This window comes from Pristiophorus japonicus, chromosome 11 (assembly GCF_044704955.1).
Source record: "Pristiophorus japonicus isolate sPriJap1 chromosome 11, sPriJap1.hap1, whole genome shotgun sequence".
In the NCBI taxonomy this organism is placed as follows: Eukaryota; Metazoa; Chordata; class Chondrichthyes; family Pristiophoridae; genus Pristiophorus; species Pristiophorus japonicus.
In genome coordinates this window covers 58,517,916-58,537,832 of record NC_091987.1, presented here as the reverse complement: position 1 = coordinate 58,537,832, position 19,917 = coordinate 58,517,916, and the positions used below count along the sequence as shown (strand labels likewise).

General features: G+C 45.8%; 1 protein-coding gene across 2 annotated transcripts in view; it reads right to left on the bottom strand.

Annotated features, from left to right (window-relative positions):
• The window catches only part of otc (ornithine transcarbamylase), an 89,166-nt gene that overhangs the window by 29,930 nt on the left and 39,319 nt on the right, over window positions 1–19,917 (bottom strand). For both annotated transcript variants that reach the window (XM_070892922.1, XM_070892921.1), the window contains exons 4-6: window positions 18,793–18,880; window positions 12,636–12,789; window positions 2,623–2,745 (exon numbers count right to left, since the gene is read on the bottom strand). In XM_070892922.1, the coding sequence (XP_070749023.1) occupies window positions 2,623–2,745; window positions 12,636–12,789; window positions 18,793–18,880 (365 nt within the window). The remainder of the gene's footprint in view (window positions 1–2,622; window positions 2,746–12,635; window positions 12,790–18,792; window positions 18,881–19,917) is intronic.

The following is a 19,917-nucleotide window of genomic DNA, read 5'->3' as shown; positions in this document are numbered from 1 at the left end:
CCTAAGACCGCCCTAAGTGGAAGAAGTGCATCCGGGAGGGTGCTGAGCACCTCGAATCTCAATGCTGAGAGCATGCAGAAATCAAGCGCAGGCAGCGGAAAGAGCGTGCGGCAAACCAGTCCCACCCTCCCTTTCCCTCAACGACTATCTGTCCCACCTGTGACAGTCTGTCGCTCTCTATTCGACTGTTCAGCCACCAAAGAACTCACTTCAGGAGTGGAAGCAAGTCTTCCTCGATTCAGAGGGACTGCCTGTGATGATGAGTGAAGTAGAACTGCTCACTCTCTGGCTTTTTGTTACTGTTCCACAAACTTACATGAGGGCAAGTAAAACAGGTGCATTGATGCATAATGGCTACATTGACCCATACGAATAGAGCTTACTCCATTTCCCAGAAAGTGAGTTTTAATCTATTTTTCTATGGTCAGGAGTAGAATTGCTTCTCCATAAAAACCTGGGCCACTACCACACCAGATTCCCCGTCCTCTTGATAAGTGATCCGATCCCCCCCAATACATTTTTCAGGCCTGTAATATTGCAGCAGTCAGTCTCAGCAGGTTGCCCAGGGGCACTGTATTTGTGCCCACAGATCCGCTGACCTTAAGGTAATGAGGTCCAGCCCTCCAAATGGTCCGAGCCTTTATCTGGACTGTTGAGCAGACCTAGTGCACCAGTCGGTAACCTGAGCACCAGTCAAGGGGAACATTTACCTTAATGCATCTGGCTATATTTGAACTGCAGATTAACCTTGGAGACTAACTTGCACTGAATGGAAATGCAAATAAAACCATCCTGTCAAGGAAAATCCCCATGACAGGACATGCAAAATCTGAAGCACATACTAAGTTGGTTTATTACAAATTTTATTTAAGTAGAACCACAGCTTCTTCAGCGGAGTCAAGGTGGGGGCGATGCCTTATCTACGAAGTTAGAAATGACTATTCTAGGTCGTCAAATTTTTTAAAAATTTGCTACTCTGAGGCCAGCAGCTGATCATGTTGCCAAATATTGAAGAGAAAAAGAAATGGCGATTGCAGTGAGTTCGCAAAGGACATATTGCATCATATTGTCCTTTCTTTGATAAGGTTAGCAAAAAGGTAGACATGAGTAAACAATGGTACAAAGTGCAAACAGACTGTTACGATCTTCTCATGAAGCCCATGGTTCAAAACCGTGGGGCCGAAATTCAGCCTCCCGATAAAGCCTGTTGCTGCCGCAAAGCGGTGATTTTTTGTCGAATTGTTGCCGCTCACGAAATTCTCCTCGGTGGTTTTTCCGGGGGTCCCCACTTCCGCCCCACTGCTGCCGAACCCTCCTAAATGAGTCATCAAAGCGCGCACCGCATATCTCCCGCCCCGCAAGTAAAATTCACCAAACAAAATCTCGAGGCCTCGGTGCACTGTGTTTGCAGTGTGTGCAAAATGGTGGTGTGAAATGTACTCTATGGGGCCAAAAAGGCCTCTTCCCTTAAGGCCTGTTACTGCCGGAAATCAGCGGCCATGCTGTGGCGTGCATTGGCTGCTGATTTTTCGTGGAACGGCCACCATTTTGAAAATTCCACTCCTGTGGTAAGCCTGGCGGTGACCCGCTCCTCCCCCCCACCGCTCCACTCCTGCCGATCAGTCCTAAATGCATCACCAGAGTGCGCACTGCCAATGTTTCCCCCCCCCCCCCCCCCACCCCCGATCGAGAAATTACGGCAAGAAAATTTTGCTCCTGCCGCTCGGTGCCACCAGCAGCTTTTTCTGACGGTGCAGTGTTTTTGGATTACTTGCAAAATGGTGGTGTGGCTGCCATTAAAGGGGAGGACCTACTGCCATGGCCGCCATCTTACTTTTGTCGCCTGACTGATGTGTTGGGCCGACAATTATGCCCCCTCTTGGGTGCCAGGCTGCTGGCTCAGCCGAAATCCTCCCTGGTAACCCAGTGGACCTAACTAAAATAATCAGAGCTCACTGTGGCTCTCCCCTTTAAGTGAAGGGGAGAGATGTGGGGACGCGCCAGTGTGATGATGTCATCAGCATTACACTGATGACTGACAGCAGCAGAGAGTCCGGCCCGCCTCCACTTCCGCCCCCATTATGACCGATTTCCGCTCCGCTCGAAAAAAAAAAGACAAAAGAACTGAATTTCGTGCAAGAGGCCACCGCATCCACCACGGCGATGAAAACACAGGAAAAACGATAGGTGCAACCCGTTTCCGGCGGAGGTGAATTTCTACCCTCATGCGCGTCACCGCCATTTTGTTAGCAAATAAAAGTAGCTACAATAGGTTTGGGTGTGATTATTGATCAGTCAATGTGTCACTTTGGTCTGCAAGCTTAATAACATGTTTGTACACACTTGCATATATTTATGTGTGCACTTATTGGGGTTGGTTGTATCTTTTGTGAAATTTGGGGTGATGTTTGGAGCGTGTTTACTCCATCGTTCCTTCCCTGTAGCAGCCACTTTTTTTCAAGAGGTCATATGTTCTCCTAATGTACCTTCGGGAGTTAATACAGTAACATACAATCCCAAGAATGTACAAATGATTACCTTTTAGCCAGTGTATATTTATAATAATGGACTAATTAATGGTCATCAGTCTTGTGAAAGTACCTCTTATACCAGAGAGCTTACCTTAGGTGTAGCAGCACGAAGATGCATTCCAAATTTAGGAGCGCTCATCATGAAAGAGTGTAGCATATTGTTTCCATCTCCTATCCAAGTCACAGTCAGACCATTCAGTGAGCCAAAATGTTCCTACAAAGCACATGCACAAGATAAATGTTAAAAGATCCAGAAAAATCTGTACTTTCTGAACAGCCTTTTAGACTTGAAGCTTTTACCACAGAAATAAGCATATAGATCGCAAGCGCAAAGCATTTCTGAGCCTCAAGCAACAACCCAACTCGGGAGCTGCTAAACAACAATGTAGTCGGCTCAAGGCTCAGGTCCAACAAAAAACCCGGGACCTAAAGAACAGGTGGTGGATGGAGAAAGCACAGGAGATGCAGCAACTGGCCGACAGCCATGATATGCGAGGATTCTTCATTGCAGTCAAGGCCACTTACGGTCCAAACTCTCAAGGCCCCACCCCACTCCTGGCCAAGAACGGGGAAACACTCGTCAAGGACACCGAGGCTGTCAGGGCCCGCTGGAAGGAGCACTTTGAAGATCTCCTCAATCGAGACTCTGCCTTTGACTTGAGTGTTCTCGACTCCATCCTGCAGCGTGCGACCCGCCACCAACTCAGTGAAACTCCAACGCTGCACGAGGTAGGCAAAGCCATAAAACAGCTCAAGAATAACAAGGCTACGGGTGTGGATGGAATTCCTGCTGAGGCGCTAAAGTATGGCGGAGAGGCGCTGTTGGCGCGGATACATGACCTCATCTCTCTTATCTGAAGGGAGGAGAGCATGCCGGGAGATCTCAGAGATGCAGTGATTGTGACCATTTTTTTTTTAAAAAGGGGACAAGTCCGACTGCGGCAACGACAGGGGCATCTCCCTGCTATCAGCCACTGGGAAGGTTGTTGCTAGAGTTCTCCTCAATCGTCTTCTCCCTGTGGCAGAGGAGCTCCTCCAGGAATCACAATGCGGATTTCGTCCCCTACGGGGCACAACGGACATGATCTTTGCAGCGCGACAGCTGCAGGAAATTGCAGGGAGCAGCGCCAGCCCTTATACATGGCCTTCTTCGATCTTACAAAGGCCTTTGACACTGTCAACCGTGAGGGTCTATGGAGTGTTCTCCTCCGTTTTGGATGCCCCCAAAAGTTTGTCAACTTCCTTCGCCTGCTTCACGACGACATGCAGGCTGTGATCCTTACCAATGGATCCTTTAGAGACACAATCCACGTCCGGACCGGGGTCAAACAGCTCCAACCCTCTTCTCAATCTTCCTCGCTGCCATGCTCCGCCTCACAATCAACAAGCTCCCCGCTGGAGTGGAAGTAAACTACAGAACCAGTGGGAAGCTGTTTAACCTATGCCGCCTCCAGGCCAGGTCCAAGATCACCCCAACCTCTGTCGTTGAGCTGCAGTACGTGGATGATGCCTGTGTCTGTGCACATTCTGAGGCTGAACTCCAAGATATAGTCAATGTATTCACTGAGGCATATGAAAGCATGGGCCTTAAGCTTAATATCAGTAAGACAAAGATCCTCCACCAGCCTGTCCTCGCCGCACAGCACTGCCCTCCAATCATCAAGATTCACGACGCGGCCCTCGACAACGTGGACCATTTCCCATATCTCAGGAGCCTCTTATCAACAAAGGCAGACATTGATGCGGAGATTCAACATCGCCTCCAGTGCGTCAGTGCAGCCTTTGGCCGTCTGAGGAAAAGAGTGTTTGAAGACCTGGCCCTCAAATCTACCACCAAGCTCATGGTCTACAGGGCTGTAGTAATACCCACCCTCCTGTATGGATCTAAGACATGGACGATGTATAGAAGGCACCTCAAGTCGCTGGAGATATATCACCAACGATGTCTCCGCAAGATCCTGCAAATCCCCTGGGAGGACAGGCACACCAACATCAGTGTCCTCGCCCAGGCTAACATCCCCAGCATTGAAGCACTGACCACACTTGATCAGCTTTGCTGGGCAGGCCACATAGTTCACATGCCAGATATGAGACTCCCTAAGCAAATGCTTTATGTGGAGTTCCTTCATGGTAAACGAGCCAAAGGTGGGCAGTGGAAGCATCACAAGGACACCCTCAAAGCCTCCCTGATAAAGTGCAATATCACCGCCTACACCTGGGAGACCCTGGCCGAAGACCGCCCGAGGTGGAGAAAGTGCATCTGGGAGGGCGTTGAGCTCTTCGAGTCTCAACGCAAAGAGCGTGAAGAGGTCAAGCGCAGGCAGGGGAAGGAACGCGCGGCAAACCAGCCCCACCGGCTCCTTCCCTCGATGAATGTCTGTCCCACCTGTAACAGGGTCTGTGGTTCTCGTATTGGACTGTTCAGCCACCAGAGAACTCACTTTGAGAGTGGAAGCAAGTCTTCCTCGATTCCGAGGGACTGCATATGATGAAGGCTAAATTGTCCTCAGTGGTGAGGTTCCCACAGGAAATAGGTCGGGACTACACTTTGACCTGCTGGGGCAAACCCGGTCACATTTTCCCGGATCAGCTTAATTTTAATATTGAGGGCCGGCTCCCGGCACTATTTGAAATCTCTATTGGGAGCTTGCCTCATAGGATGGGGGGAGGGGAGGAGGAAGTAAATCTCCTGCTGCTGCAGCACTTCAATGGCTGCAGCATCTAAAATGGGCAAGCCAACGACTACCTAGGAGCGAGGAATAAAAAAAGATGCTGAAAACATTCAGCAGATAAGGCGGCATCTGTGGAGAGAGAAACATGACGTTAACATTTCAGGTCGATGACCTTTCGTCAGAACTAAGAGCAAAGATTGAGTACAGAGCAAAGTCGATTTGGGGGTGCTACTTAAATGAAGCTGCAGTGCTATCATTTTGACATGCATGTGATTTCCTCACATATGTGCACAAACTAATCCGATGAATCAACCCATCATTATAAATAATGTCTCGGGTCACCAGGAACTGATCTGTATACACAAGTTAATTTAAAGGGCCCAGTAAAAAGATTCAGTGAATGATTTTCAGGCCATTTATCCATCAGTTTTCTTCTGTTAGCACCAGGTTTTCAGAAGCCTTTTTGGCAATTATTGTGTCGATGCCTTTGTCCCTCTAACAGCTCTCAAGTGTGCTAAAATGGGTTTCCCGATGGGACTCCTCCTTTATTTGTGCTTTTTGAAGGAGAAAGAGGGCCAACAGAGAGATGTTCTGCATTGTGCTCCCAAACCAAAATCTAAAGCAATGCACACACAACTCCATTGATTAGAAGAGCAGTGCTTGCTGAGGCTGTGGTTTACATGGGATATCATGGAGAGATTTATATTGCATGCTACAGCCTAACTCCACTGCAGACATAACACAGTTAGTGGAAGTGAGGACGACCAACGGCTTAAAGTTTTATGCTTCGGGAGCATTTCAGGTTTCCACTGGGGCATCAGCAATCTAAACCAATCTGTAGATATGTAAAGCAAGTGATCAATGCTTTGCTTGCTCAAGCAAGCAGTTTCTTCTCCTTCCCCATGGACAAGTGACAGGAGCATAAGAGGGTTTGTAATTTTATAGAGTGGGAAGATTCCTAAAAGATCTGGCGGTTAGAGGCTGTATTGCTGTTCCATTCCATAGTGCCACCTGCATGAGTTATAACAAAATTCCTCTTCCCATGTTCAGTAACTGATTATGAAAGTCAATGCTCACTTTCCAAGCAGCTGTCACAATTCATTCATTTTTGAAACAGACCACTGTCCCATCAATATTTAATCCACAAAGACAAGTCAGGTCATCAACCTGAAACGTTAACTCTGTTTCTCTCTCCACAGATGCTGCCTGACCCGCTGAGTATTTCCAGCATTTTCTGGTTTTAAGTCAGGATGCTCCAGGCAGTCTGACTCCAGGCAGAGATACAGCTCATGACACCAATGTGGTAGGTCAATTAGCCCCTTGAGCCTGTTCTGCCATTCAATGAGATCATGGTTGATCTGTGACCTAATTCCACATATCCGCCTTTGCCTCATAATCCCTTAATACGTTTGGTTAACAGAAATCTATCAATCGCAGATTAAAATGAACAATTAACCCAGCATCAACTGCCGTTTGCAGAAGAGAGTTCCAAAATTCTACCACCCTTTGTGTGTAGAAGTGTTTCCTAATTTCACTCTGAATCCCCAGCTCTAATTTTTAGGCTATGGCTAGTCCTAGATTCCTCAACCAGCGGAAATAGTTTCACTCCATCAGTTCCCCTTAATATCTTTCACCCCTCAATCTTCTAAATTCCAGGGAATACAACCCTAGTTTGTGTAATCTCACCTCATAATTTAACTCTTGGAGTCAATCATGGCCCCAAGTTTCCACACGCGGCAAAACAGGCGCCCCTCCGAGCTGGGCGCCCGTTTTTCGCGCCGAAAACGGCGCCTGAAAAAAAACGCGCTATTCTCGAGCGCTTTGCAGCTCGATGTCAGCTTGGCGCGGCGCCCAGGGGGCGGAGCCTACCACTCGCGCCGATTTTGTAAGTAGGAGGGGGCGGGTACCATTTAAATGAGTTTTTTTCGTGCCGGCAACCCTGCGCGTGCGCGTTGGAGCGTTCGCGCACGCGCAGTGTGAAGGAAACATTGGCATTCGGCCATTTTTGTAGTTCTTTGCAGCTGTTCATTTTTTATCATTTTTTAATAAAAGCACATTGCCCTTCCATGATCAGCACTGAGGCTTCTTGCAGCAGGGAGGAGGCTGCAGGAAGCCTCAGAAGTTGAGGCAGCCGTTTCCCGACGGGCCTGACCGACGGCAGGGGTCCACCCCCTCCCCCCTGCCGTCGGGAACGGCTGCCTCAACTTCTGAGGCTTCCTGCAGCCTCCTCTCTGCCTGCCCCCCGCTGCGGTCGGTCGGGCCCTAACTGCCTCCTCCCCCCCCCCCCCCCTGCCGTCGGGAACGGCTGCCTCAACTTGTGAGGCTTCCTGCAGCCTTCTCCCTGCCTGAAGCATTTTCACACAGGTAGGAACATGGTTTATTTAATCTTTTCTTTGCTTATAAATTTTTATTCAGGTTGGAATTATTTGTATAATATTTGTATAAGTATAACTAAGGATTTATTATAGAATGTAATGACTTCCCTTCCCCCCCCCCCCCCCCCCACCTCGTTCCGGACTCCTAATTTGTAACCTGCGCCTGATTTTTTAATGTGTAGACAAGGTTTTTTCAGGCCCACAAAAATCTTCACTTGCTCCATTCTAAGTTAGTTTGGAGTACGTTTTCACTGTGGAAACTTTCAAATCAGGCGTCAGTGGCCGGACACGCCCCCTTTTGAAAAAAAAATTCTGTTCAAAAGTGAAACTGTTCTAACTGAGTAGAACTGCAGAAAACTTAAATGTGGAGAATTGCGATTTCTAAGATACTCCGTTCTCCACCAGTTGCTCCTAAAAATCAGGAGCAAATCATGCGGAAACTTGGGGCCCATGTATCATTCTTGTAAATCTATGCTGCATTCCCTCCAAGGCCAATATATCCTCACTAAGGTGTGATGCTCATAATTGAACACAGTACTCCAGGTGTGGTCGAACCAGGGCTTTGTATCCTGGGATACCAACTGAGCATGGGTATAATAAGGTGCTTGAATCCACCAGAGTAATTGTTGAGCATTTCATTGGCATGTTGAGGCAGCACTTCAGTGCCTGAATAGATGGGAGCATTTGAAATACAGCCTAGGTAAGGTTTTGAGGATTGGTGCAGTGTAGTGTAAGCTGGACAGCTTCACCTTGCAAAGAGGCATCATGGAGAATGAAGGCACCCAAGTACAAGGGACCAATGTTGAGGACAAGGAAAACCTTGTAGAGCACCACCTGATGCCAGCTCAGAGATCATTCAGCAAGCCTAATACAGGACACCTATTCATTTGCAAACATTAACAGTCTGTCTATATCTTCCCCCACATTCCACAAATGTGCCTTCATCTACAATGCCTTAAATGTTGCAGGCACCTCCCAAACATCACCTGAAGGAACATGTTCACAAATCTTTGCAACATTCTTTGTATACACTTCACCGCAACTACATTTTTAACATCAATCCAGGTGTGCGTGAGTGACTAATGTTTGCTTCCACAATGCATCCTTTTGGCAAATGTGTAATGCATGTACTCTTAACTCTAGCCTTGTGCTACAGCTGGTCCTACCATAAGGGCAAGGTTACATGAAATCATTGGTTGCTATGTATGCATGGGAGCCCTCTGGGATTGAAACAGGTCTCGCCTCCTGCCAGTGGAGTCCAGAGAAGCAGCTGCTGCAGGAATTCGCTACTGGTCCTCCATGCTTTCTGGCACCAGTCTAAGCATTGGAGAGAAGCTTAGACTGTCCTTAGCGCCTTGGCTAATAGATCACGGTGTTGGAAAACCATTATATACATGTAGTTAGTGGTCTCCACTACGCAAGCCATCATCTGCCGCATTCTGCTTAGCATAGACCCCAATGCTTGCACAAATGTTGATGCACAGAAAGCATCTTTTAAAAACAGGCTCTGTGGAGGTCCAGATCCCCAGGCTCAGCAGTTGAAGTGGGATACAAGCTGCCCCGTGGAAAAAATGTTCTCCCTCCTCCTCTGCTATCACCACCTTCTCACACAGGCGGTGTTTCTCATCGTGTGCTGTCTCCTTCAGATTACCCTCTAAATCCATCGCAAAGATTTTTCTGTGCTGGCGTTTGGGAGACACAGAGTGAGTGACGATGTATGGTGTGAAATGTTGGCATGGTTGAATACAGTGGGACCCTAGATCGTCTTTCTGTGGCACAGCTGGAGATTAGAAGGGGAAGACAAGTTACAATAGTGTCGTGATGAACATCATTCACTTACACTTTGATAGTATAAACGGCTTCCCTATTTTGCTGGCAGTAAATGAATTAAAGAGTAGGATAAGAAGGAAGAGCAGCACATGCTTATGAGCCGATGGCAAATCCTCTTATATCCCCACCTCGAGGACCTTCTCACCTCCCTTCAAGGGATTTTGAGGGTTTATTTCTCATATGGGATTAGTTAGGGGATCTTCCTTCTGCAAGTGGATCTCAAATGGTTGTTTTGAACTGTCTTCTCCTGCAAGTAAAAGTGAAATTCCTATTATTAAGATGACAGATTCAGGTGAATTTATAATGGGGCACAAAAAAATGGCGGACCAGTTAAACACATACTTTGGTTCTGTCTTCATGAAAGGAAGACACAAATAACCTTCCTGAAATACTAAGGGGCTGAGGGTCTAGTGAGAAGGAGGAACTGAAGGAAATCCTTATTAGGCGGGAAATTGTGTTAGGGAAATTGATGGGATTGAAGGCCAATAAATCCCCGGGGCCTGATAGTCTGCATCCCAGAGTACTTAAGGAAGGAGCCCTTGAAATAGTGGATGCATTGGTGATCATTTTCCAACAGTCTATCGAATCTAGATCGGTTCCTATGGACTGGAGGGTAGCTAATGTAACACCACTTTTTAAGAAGGGAGGGAGAGAGAAAACGGGTAATTATAGACCGATTAGCCTGACATCAGTAGTGGGGAAAATGTTGGAATCAATTATTAAAGATGAAATAGCAGCACATTTGGAAAGCAATGACGGGATCGGTCCAAGTCAGCATGGATTTATGAAAGGGAAATCCTGCTTGACAAATCTTCTAGAATTTTTTGAGGATGTAACTGGTAGAGTGGACAAGGGAGAACTGGTGGATGTGGTATATTTGGGCTTTCAAAAGGCTTTTGACAAGGTCCCACACCAGAGATTGGTGTGCAAAATTAAAGCACATGGTATTGGGTGTAATGTACTGACGTGGATAGAGAACTGGTTGGCAGACAGGAAGCAGAGAGTCGGGATAAACGGGTCCTTTTCAGAATGGCAGGCAGAGACTAGTGGGGTGCCACAGGGCTCAGTGCTGGGACCCCAGCTCTTTACAATATACATTAATGATTTGGATGAGGGAATTGAGTGTAATATCTCCAAGTTTGCAGATGACACTAAGCTGGGTGGCGGTATGAGCTATGAGGAGGACGCTAAAAGGCTGCAAGGTGACTTGGACAGGTTAGGTGAGTGGGCAAACGAGTGGCAGATGCAATATAATGTGGATAAATGTGAGGTTATCCACTTTGGTGGCAAAAACAGGAAGGCAGAATATTATCTGAATGGCATCAGATTAGGAAAAGGGGAGGTTTAACGAGACCTGGGTGTCATGGTACATCAGTCATTGAAAGCTGGCATGCAGGTACAGCAGGCGGTGAAGAAGGCAAATGGTATGTTGGCCTTCATAGCTAGGGGATTTGAGGGTAGGAACAGGGAGGGCTTGCTGCAGTTGTACAGGGCTTTAGTGAGGCCTCACCTGGAATATTGTGTTCAGTTTTGGTCTCCTAATCTGAGGAAGGACCTTCTTGCTATTGAGGGAGTGCAGTGAAGGTTCACCAGACTGATTCCCGGGATGGCAGGACTGACATATGAGGAGAGACTGGATCGACTGGGCCTGTATTCACTGGAGTTTAGAAGGATGAGAGGAGATCTCATAGAAACACATAAAATTCTGACGGGACTGGACAGGTTAGATGCAGGAAGAGTGTTCCCGATGTTGGGGAAGTCCAGAGCCAGGGGACATAGTCTAAGGATAAGGGGTAAGCCATTTAGGACTGAGATGAGGAGAAACTTCTTCACTCAGAGAGTTGTTAACCTGTGGAATTCCCTACCGCAGAGAGTTGTTGATGCCAGTTCATTGGATATAATCAAGAGGGACTTAGATATGGCCCTTATGACTAAAGGGATCAAGGGGTATGGAGAGAAAGCAGGAAAGGGGTACTGAGTGAATGATCAGCCATGATCTTATTGAATGGTGGTGCAGGCTCGGAGGGTCGAATGGCCTACACCTGCACCTATTTTCTATGTTTCTATGTTTCTATGACATGCTGTAATACCCAGTATTAGCACACAGCACACTCTTTTGGGCTAAATGCATGTCAGATCGATTGAAGGAACATTTCTGACTGAAGGCAGGGTGTCTAAAGAGTACTCTATGGTGTCATAGCATTTGTGGTAAGGTTGAAAGTATTTTGAAAGTATGGGGAAGGTTGTAATCGTAAGTGCCATACATACTTAATACACTGGTTAATGAAGAGTCATTGTGGGTTCTTCTATCTTGGCTGACCTGATAAAATTACTGAACTTTTTTTTCCACTTTTGATACTGTTCCAGCTGCATAGTATGGTTGAGGTGGCATTCATACTAGTAACCAGCTCCTTCTGGGCTGTCCTTCTTGGGGGGGCCTTCATCGCTCACTGCCGATGAGAGCTCTCCTCTGCTTCACATCCCCCAGGAGATTCTCTAAGGCCCCACCAGAGAAACTTTCCACTCTCTGGCCTCCTGCACTCCTTCCAAATATTGCATTTACAGGAAATTGTTAACTTCTGAATTTCTGAAAGAAATAAGCTACTCCAGCACTTCAAATTCTGCAGCAAATCAGTTTCCTTCCCACTGAGGAGAGAGTTCCTAGGACCAAACATTTTCCATAATTGGAACTCACCATTATGTTAAAATTAACATCACCTGGGAATGATGCAGTGGGGCGGAGTCAGTGAAATATGGGTCAAACATAGGCAATTTGCACACCATCTCACTTCCAGCCAGGTTTACGCCTAATCAGAAATTCAGTGCTCAAGTCTCTGCAGGCATCTCATCTGTGGGGGGCATCACAGCTGAATTTAATACTGTCCTCCAATTTCAACACTTACCAGCAAGATTAATCAGGATGGATTGCTGATGTTCTCCTCCCTCTTGAGGGCGTAGATAACATTGAAAGTGGAAGTGAATAGCAGTGAAGAAGGAAGAGTGAAACAGGTAGTAAGGAAAGGGGAAGTTAATGACAAAGCAGGAAATGGGAAAAAAAAAGCTGCCAAAATAACCAAGGTCATTAATCTGTACTGAATAGAACTCTGTGGTACGACCACTCATCATACAAGTCAAACTATAATTATGAATGAAATGCTAGATTACTAAGCAATTTTTTCTCCCTGTGAAATTGTTAAATTCAACCATCTGAAATTCTTTGGAGATACCTGAATAGTAAGGTAATCAGCCAGGATCTGGATAGGATGGTATAGCTCTGACAGCCCATTGATCACAGGGATTGTGCCATCTTCTGCTAGCTGCTCAAGATCAGAGTGTTTGTAAACCCGGGCCAGGATCAGGTCAGTCATCCCAGACAACACCCTGGAACATGAATCAAGCAGACCCAAATGTTAGCAAACAATCTAAAATTTAGAAACCAAAATCAGCAAGAATGAAATGAAAAGTTAACATTTTTTTCTTTTTGAATGCATCAGTTATATGTCTGACAACTTTTGAATTCACATTCAGAGCCAGTTAATCTCGTTTCTCTTGGGATCGCTTACCAGATCAAATGAGAGAGCATTTTAGCCCATCTGTTTGACTTAATTGGAATCCAGATCACAGATGTGAACAGATATTTAAATGCACTGTGATATCCAACTCACAATTTCATAGTAAAAAAGCAGCAAAGCAGCTTCTGTACTAAGATAGTCTAGTCTGAAATATGTTCTTTTTGACACTGGTGACCTTGGCAAGTAATGATTTACAAGGGACTTGTAGAAATGCTCAGGTGTTTCTTGACCAATCATCTGCCAGTATAAAATCAATTGCACAAACAAAGCCAACCTGACTATATTATATGCATTGCTCTCAGGTCAATTTAACTAATTACATCGATTACTGAAATGAAAAGAAAGCAACTTTGCAAAACAAGAAAACAGGTTAAAAATATCACTGAAGATTCCAAAATATGCTCATCTTTATAACTTCTCTTCTCCCAGTTTTCTCACTGTTCTCTCCACCTGAACATAGTGCTCTTGCTGACATACGGTTCCCTTGGGGCCTGCAGCCTTCAGTACCTCTCCCATAAGGCCATTCTTTATGTCTGAATCAAGACACTGTTAAGCAGAATACTTGGCCAGTGAGCATCATAGCCAAGTTAGTTCTGGCCTTCTCCAACATCCACACATGTGCACTTCTCAGCAGGGGTCACTCGACAGTAATCAGGAGCTGGAATCCTGGCTCATCTTTCCCCTCCCCAATCTAGGGCAGTGTGACCAACTGTCACACCACCTCAACTGGCACCTTAGTGAGATCAGTTAACTCGGCACAGCCCGAGGTTTAAACCTGGTGTCTTCCCGGTCTGTAAGGCTGAGTACATGCCAAGCAGTGTGTTTACAAACCACGCCAAGAGAACCAGACATTCTAAAACCTGGATTAAAGAAAAAATTAGATCACTTAAGAAATAACCTAGGTAAAAATGATAGGTCACAACGCACTCTGTTAATACCTTACACATAATTGCTGCAACATTTTAAGGAACCATTTCAAAGAAAAACAAAGTAGTTAGGTTAAAAGGACATTAGTGCAGATTTTCCTGAGTTTAGTGCTCAAATTGCATCTGAAAAACTGGGATGGTGCACAGGGAAATTGGGCATTAGTCCTTTAGCGCCTCTCATTCTGCACTGAAATAGCAGTGCCCCCAAGTTTTCCTATCTGGCTTCTCAGGTGGCTGCACCTATTGAGAATACAGCAATGTAAATTAAATACAAATGAATGTCAGATGCATCTGGACACAGATCTGTAATCGTGCTGGGTGTAGTTCAGGGGAACTCCCAGAAAAACCTGGTGCTACAACTTCTGGAGCTGCCACCTTAGGTGTGAACTGTCTTTTAAAGGGGACAGGTTGGTATAGTCAAGAAAGGCTTTTATTTTCTGCTTAAAATAAAATGGTTTAGTTGCTTCAGTGCTCGTTGCAGAATGCTGTTGGTCTTTTTCTCTTACTGAATGATACCGTGAGTAGAAATTGATCATCGTTGTGCCGTTTTGCAGGTGGAAAACGGAGACAAAAATGACTAGTTTTGCAGTGCTACGTCCTGCACCCCAAGAACGCTTGAAAAACATCCAATGCCTTATTGACCTCAGACCGGGGCAGCCACCTAAAGCAGGCTAAGGGATATGGGGGGGCTGGGGGGTGGATGCGGTCTAGTAAGCGGGCACCACCAAAAAAAGTATGTGGAGCAGGAGTGCTCCTTGGCTCCATGGCACTCCTAACGGCTGCAACTCTCGATCACCTCTCCTGCTGACCTTCCCCTCCTCTCCTGGGACTTACCAGAGGCCGCCGCTAGAGAGATGAGGCTCAAAATTCAACCCTCCTGAAGGGAAAGCTGACTGTGGGAGACACAAAAAGGTGCCAGCAGCTCGCTCGGAATATAAAAATGAGGCTCGAGGCAATTTCGATCGGCCATGGATCGTTGGGCTCGAGTGTGCGCTATTCGTGCACCGCCATGTCGGAACCCAAACTAATTTCTACCCACATGTTGAGTACTGTGGATCTCATCTTTTGCAATATGGCTTATTTGGAGGCAGAAGAGGGGAAACAACCAAAATCCAGCTGCTAAGGTCATCCGCCTGGGCCTCCCCACAGGGACTAGTAACCGTTTCCCAAATCAAAGAATTGGAATTCCGTCCCCCCTCCATTCCGGTTTCACGGCATCTTGAATAAACAGTCAAACCAACAACCTCCTCGTTTTCCTCTACCATTATTGCTCATAAGCACACTTGCATTTCCTCCAATTAATGCTCAACACCACAGTGCCACCCACTGACCAACCCCCGACCACGCAGACTGCAGGGGATACCTCAACTGCTGCTGATATTCCAGCTATGGAACAGCAGCATGAACACTTTTACTGGGGATGGGATCTTTAAATCAAACATGCAAATTAAGGCTTCTGTCACACATAAACTACTTTCCACTTTTATCAGTAGCTGTCCTCATAAAACAATCCTCCCTCATTATGTGCAAAGATCAAAGTGCTTTTGGCCCACCAATGGGCCGTCATTTTACTTGCCTTTTAATATTGCCACTGCCTTTAAGGCTCAGGCAGTGCTCAGACTTCCTCTCCTAAAAAGGCTCTGAACCAATAGTGTGGCTCCAGCTGCTCCTAATGTCTGCCCTTTCCACAGTAACGACGGCCAAAGGCAAATGGTTGCGCTGTTTCGGGCCCACAGTGCAGCACACTTCCGGAATGCTGTGCTTACAGTGCCCCAGGGGCAGTGCTTGTCCAGGAAAATTGGCCCATTTATATTTATTGCCACAAGGGCCCAAGAAAAAGAATACGAAATAGCTACTTTAGGCTCGCTTTTCTTTCAGTGGGTTATTGCGGCACAGACTAGAAAGATTAGTAGTGCAATTTCAGCATCAACAATGAATTAAAATGCTGCATCTGTTCCATTGAAATCAGCATAACATAAATGAGAGGATATTGTTGGTACAGCAAGTAGAAAGCAATATTAGGTGGCTCAGTCCTAGCTGTTCCCTCAAGAGAACCTTATTAGATTCAGCAGGCTAAACAACACTGCAATGGAGGTTGCTGAGCAACAGCACACCCACCAGCTTGCATTCAGTGCATTTATACTCTGGCTTCAGCATTGGACTGTGGGATATTTTTGAGTTTTTACAGTAATGCAAAACCATTATTTAACCAAATGTTTTCAATTGCATAGGCAGGAAAATAAAGAAGATTTAACAGATGATGGTATTGTCCTGACTTTTTTTACATTGTGGTCTTAATGGCTGGAAATGTTTGGTGAGGTGCTGTAGATTTGTGACACTATACACAATACCATAAATTAGGATTAGCTCACCTTACCTCACTATGAGCCCAAGTTTCGAGCCGCGCCTAGAACGGCGCAGTCCCGACCTGGACGCCCGTTTTTCGCGCCACAAAGTGCGCCTAAAAAAATCCTCCGTATTCTCCACTTTCCTGCAGGTCCTCTGGCCCTCGGCGCACACAGCAGGAGCTGTAGGGGGCGGAGCCAGGTCCCTGCGCTGAAAACAGTGCCGGGACCTCTGCACATGCGCGCTACAGTGGGCACGCAAGTGCAGTAGCTCCAGGCGCCCGAAACTGTGTGTGAGGGGCCCGAAGCACGCAGCCCCTAGCCCTGGCCGAATGGCCTCACTGGGGCTGCGTAAATAAGGCTCCTCCCACGGCCAGTTCCTGCTTCCTCCCGACCCGACTCGACTCCCGCTTCCCGCCTCCGGACTGGACCCGACACCCGCTCCCCCCCCGTCCCCGGACCGGACCCGACACCCGCTCCCCCCGGACCGGACCCGACACCCGCTCCGCCCCCGGACCGGATCCGAAACCCGCTACCCCCCCCCCCCGCCCCGGACCGGACCCAACCTGACCTCCCTCCCCCCGACCTGACCTCCCTCTCCCCGACCTGACCTCCCTCTCTCTCCCCGACCCGAACCGAACCAACCTCCCTCCCACCACCTCCCTGACCCGACCCAACGCCACCTACCTGTAAATCTGGTGCTGGGGACGGGCCCTGCCCGAAGTCTCGGGCCCGGCCCGTTCAGCCTCCCTCCCCCTTCTCCTTCCCCCCCACCCCCCCCCAATCTCCTTCCCCCCCCCCCAATCTCTTTCCCCACCCCTCCAATCTCCTTCTCCCCCCCAATCTCCTTCTCCCCCCATCTTCTTTCTTCCCCTTCTCCCCTTTATCCCCTTCTCCCCCTCCCCCTTCCTAATTGTATGGAGTTTCTGTTCATACAGTAAACAGAGGATTAAGCAACTGGATAGTACAGTGTGTAATTAAGTTCTGTTGCACTAGCATCCCTGTTGATTGCTTTTTGCTTATTTCACAGTCAGGGCACAAATGGTCCATCCTGACTACTCAGAGTGCAGCACAGGAAGGGAAAACAATGGAAAAATTATGGTGATAAATAAAATGAAGTGCAATCACGTGGAGTACCAGCCAGAGGATTATACTGCTGAGTAAAAGTGGACTACTATAAAATGCCATGCTCACTTTACAATTCTTATTCCCTATTGAAAGACTAGTTACTAATGAACCATTACATTAGAAATAAGTTGGCTCGAAGTTGCAGTCGATTCTAAATCTGATCAACTCCAATCCAACAGAAAGTTCAATTCAAAAAATTCCTTTCAAATATGACAGTGAAACGAATGCTAATTTTAGGAGCTTGGATACAACCAACAGATTAAAAAAAAAAACAGATTGCTCAATTTCTTAATTTTGAGCTTACAATATGAACACAATCTCCATATTATTAATAATACAAAAGCTGTAACTCGCATAAACTCTTATTTAAGGATAGGTGTATTTATGAAAATCTGCATTGTTTGGCTGTTGCTGATCATTAGTGTGTCGACTACCAGTGCCACGAAGAGGGAACAAAGATGGTTCAAATCTTGCTCTACTCGAACTTAGCTGCATTAAAAGAGAAGGCCCCTAAGTAGAGGTTACGCTATCTCCCTGCATGGCGAAAGAAAATCAAAAGGGAGTCACCCTGGGTGGTGCCTGGCACCATCTGGTGGCCAACGACAGGGAACATTGGTAACAAGCTTTAAAGTAGGCGTCTGTCCTCTCTGCCAGAGGATTCAGGCCAGATGAATGAAAGAGGAGGGATATAATTAGTGGGCGGGGGGTGAGAGAGAGAAGCAACTTTATCCTACAATATACATGAAAACAAAAAAAAGGAACATTTATATATTTTTCAAAGTACTAGATGGAAATGCTTCTTTATTTTGTGCCTTAAAAAAACTGCATTTATTGTACTGGGTATGTATTCTTTATTAGAGGGACTGCATTTGTCCAGTAAATGCTGATAGTTTGATAGGAACTTAATTTGGAGTATCTGGACTGTTTATTTGGCAAAAGGTAATTTTTAGGTAATGTTCCCAGAAGCTTGTGGCAAAGTATGATTAAGCTGCTGATCCTGCATGAGGATAAAGTGTCGAAGTGATAAGTAATTTATAACACATACTACATTCAGTAATCTTTCTATACATGATTGAACTGCTACCATTTATTTTTTATTAATATATTGCCAACTGGAGAAGAAAATTACTGCTTCATATTTAACGGACATCAACATGGATTCAATGTGGTACGGAGAGGTAAGCTGACACATAGTTCAGTCTCTTGATACTTACATATTTTTCACTTGTTGGTAATTCTATTAGATTATTTTATTAAAGACCATAAATTCTGGAGAACATCACATTCCAGCTGCTCCCTTGCAATTTGACTTTAGTACTGGAGGCAGACTTTTCTTTAATTTCAATTATTGTAACACAGTCAACATCATATTGACTTTACTCCTTCTCTTTCAATTTTTACGTTGCCACTAACCTTGCTGTGTCTTTACGACTTTCATTTACCCCGAGATGAATATCTTGTGTTGTAAGGAAGCATGGGTGCCCTCCAAGCAATGCAAATCCTTCAGGAGAAAAACAGAAGGAATTCAGTGGCTATATATAAAACTAATAGTGAACCGACACGCAAACAATGCATTTTAAAGTTTGTGCACAAGATCTTTACTGAATTCTCCAAAACTTACATAGCTTTTTGCTGAGCATTATTTGTACGATTTTCTATTAGGTGTCTAAGGATTGTTAGTAGCACTGCAGGCAGTGCGAGCAGACATTAATATGAGGTAGCTCCAAGGTCAAAAGCAGTGTTGCCCTTTGAATAATGCATTTATTCAATTCCCTCCCTGTCAGTAATGAACAAAGCATGTTTTAGGTGTTTCATCTGTATTAAAGCTATCACTGAAAAACGTACAATGGAACGGGTGAAATTTGCTGTAAAGGTTTGACAAAAATAGGAAGCTGAATAACAAGAATAACATGGACTGGGTAAAAACAAAGTATGCAGAAGGTGAACGGAGGTGATTACAGGGTGTATAGCAAGTCAAAAAGGCTAATTGAGGATTTAGAGAGTGGAGATCATTGTAAACCCAACCCACCCTACAGCATCAGGCCAACTTCGGTTTTACACACCACATGATTTTACTCTCCATTGAAGTAAATCAATATTAAAATCAAATGGGCTGTAAATCCTCAGCTTGGCCCGATTAAGTAAGTTTCCCACTGGACAGGTTAGATTAAAATTACTCCCATTATCTTGAAAATAACTTTTAGGAAGAACTGCTGTTCATTTACATTTTTTGCTGTTGTTTTGATACTGATCAGTGTCCATAAGCTGGCATTTCTGATTTGAGAGTTGACATTTTCTCCTGTCACTGCCCCTTTAATTACATTAAAGCCAAGTTTGAGGTGAAAGTGCTAATTTGTGACACCCATTTTATTACAGTTTGTCCTATTTGCATGAAGAAAGTGAAGTCTCTTCCACGTGACGTTAATTTATTTAGTCTGAGATGACCATGAGATTTGGTCCGTAATAGGATAGACAGCTTGAAAAACTATTAATGGAAACTATTCTCTGAATGATTGTTGTTCACAATGGAAGTCAACA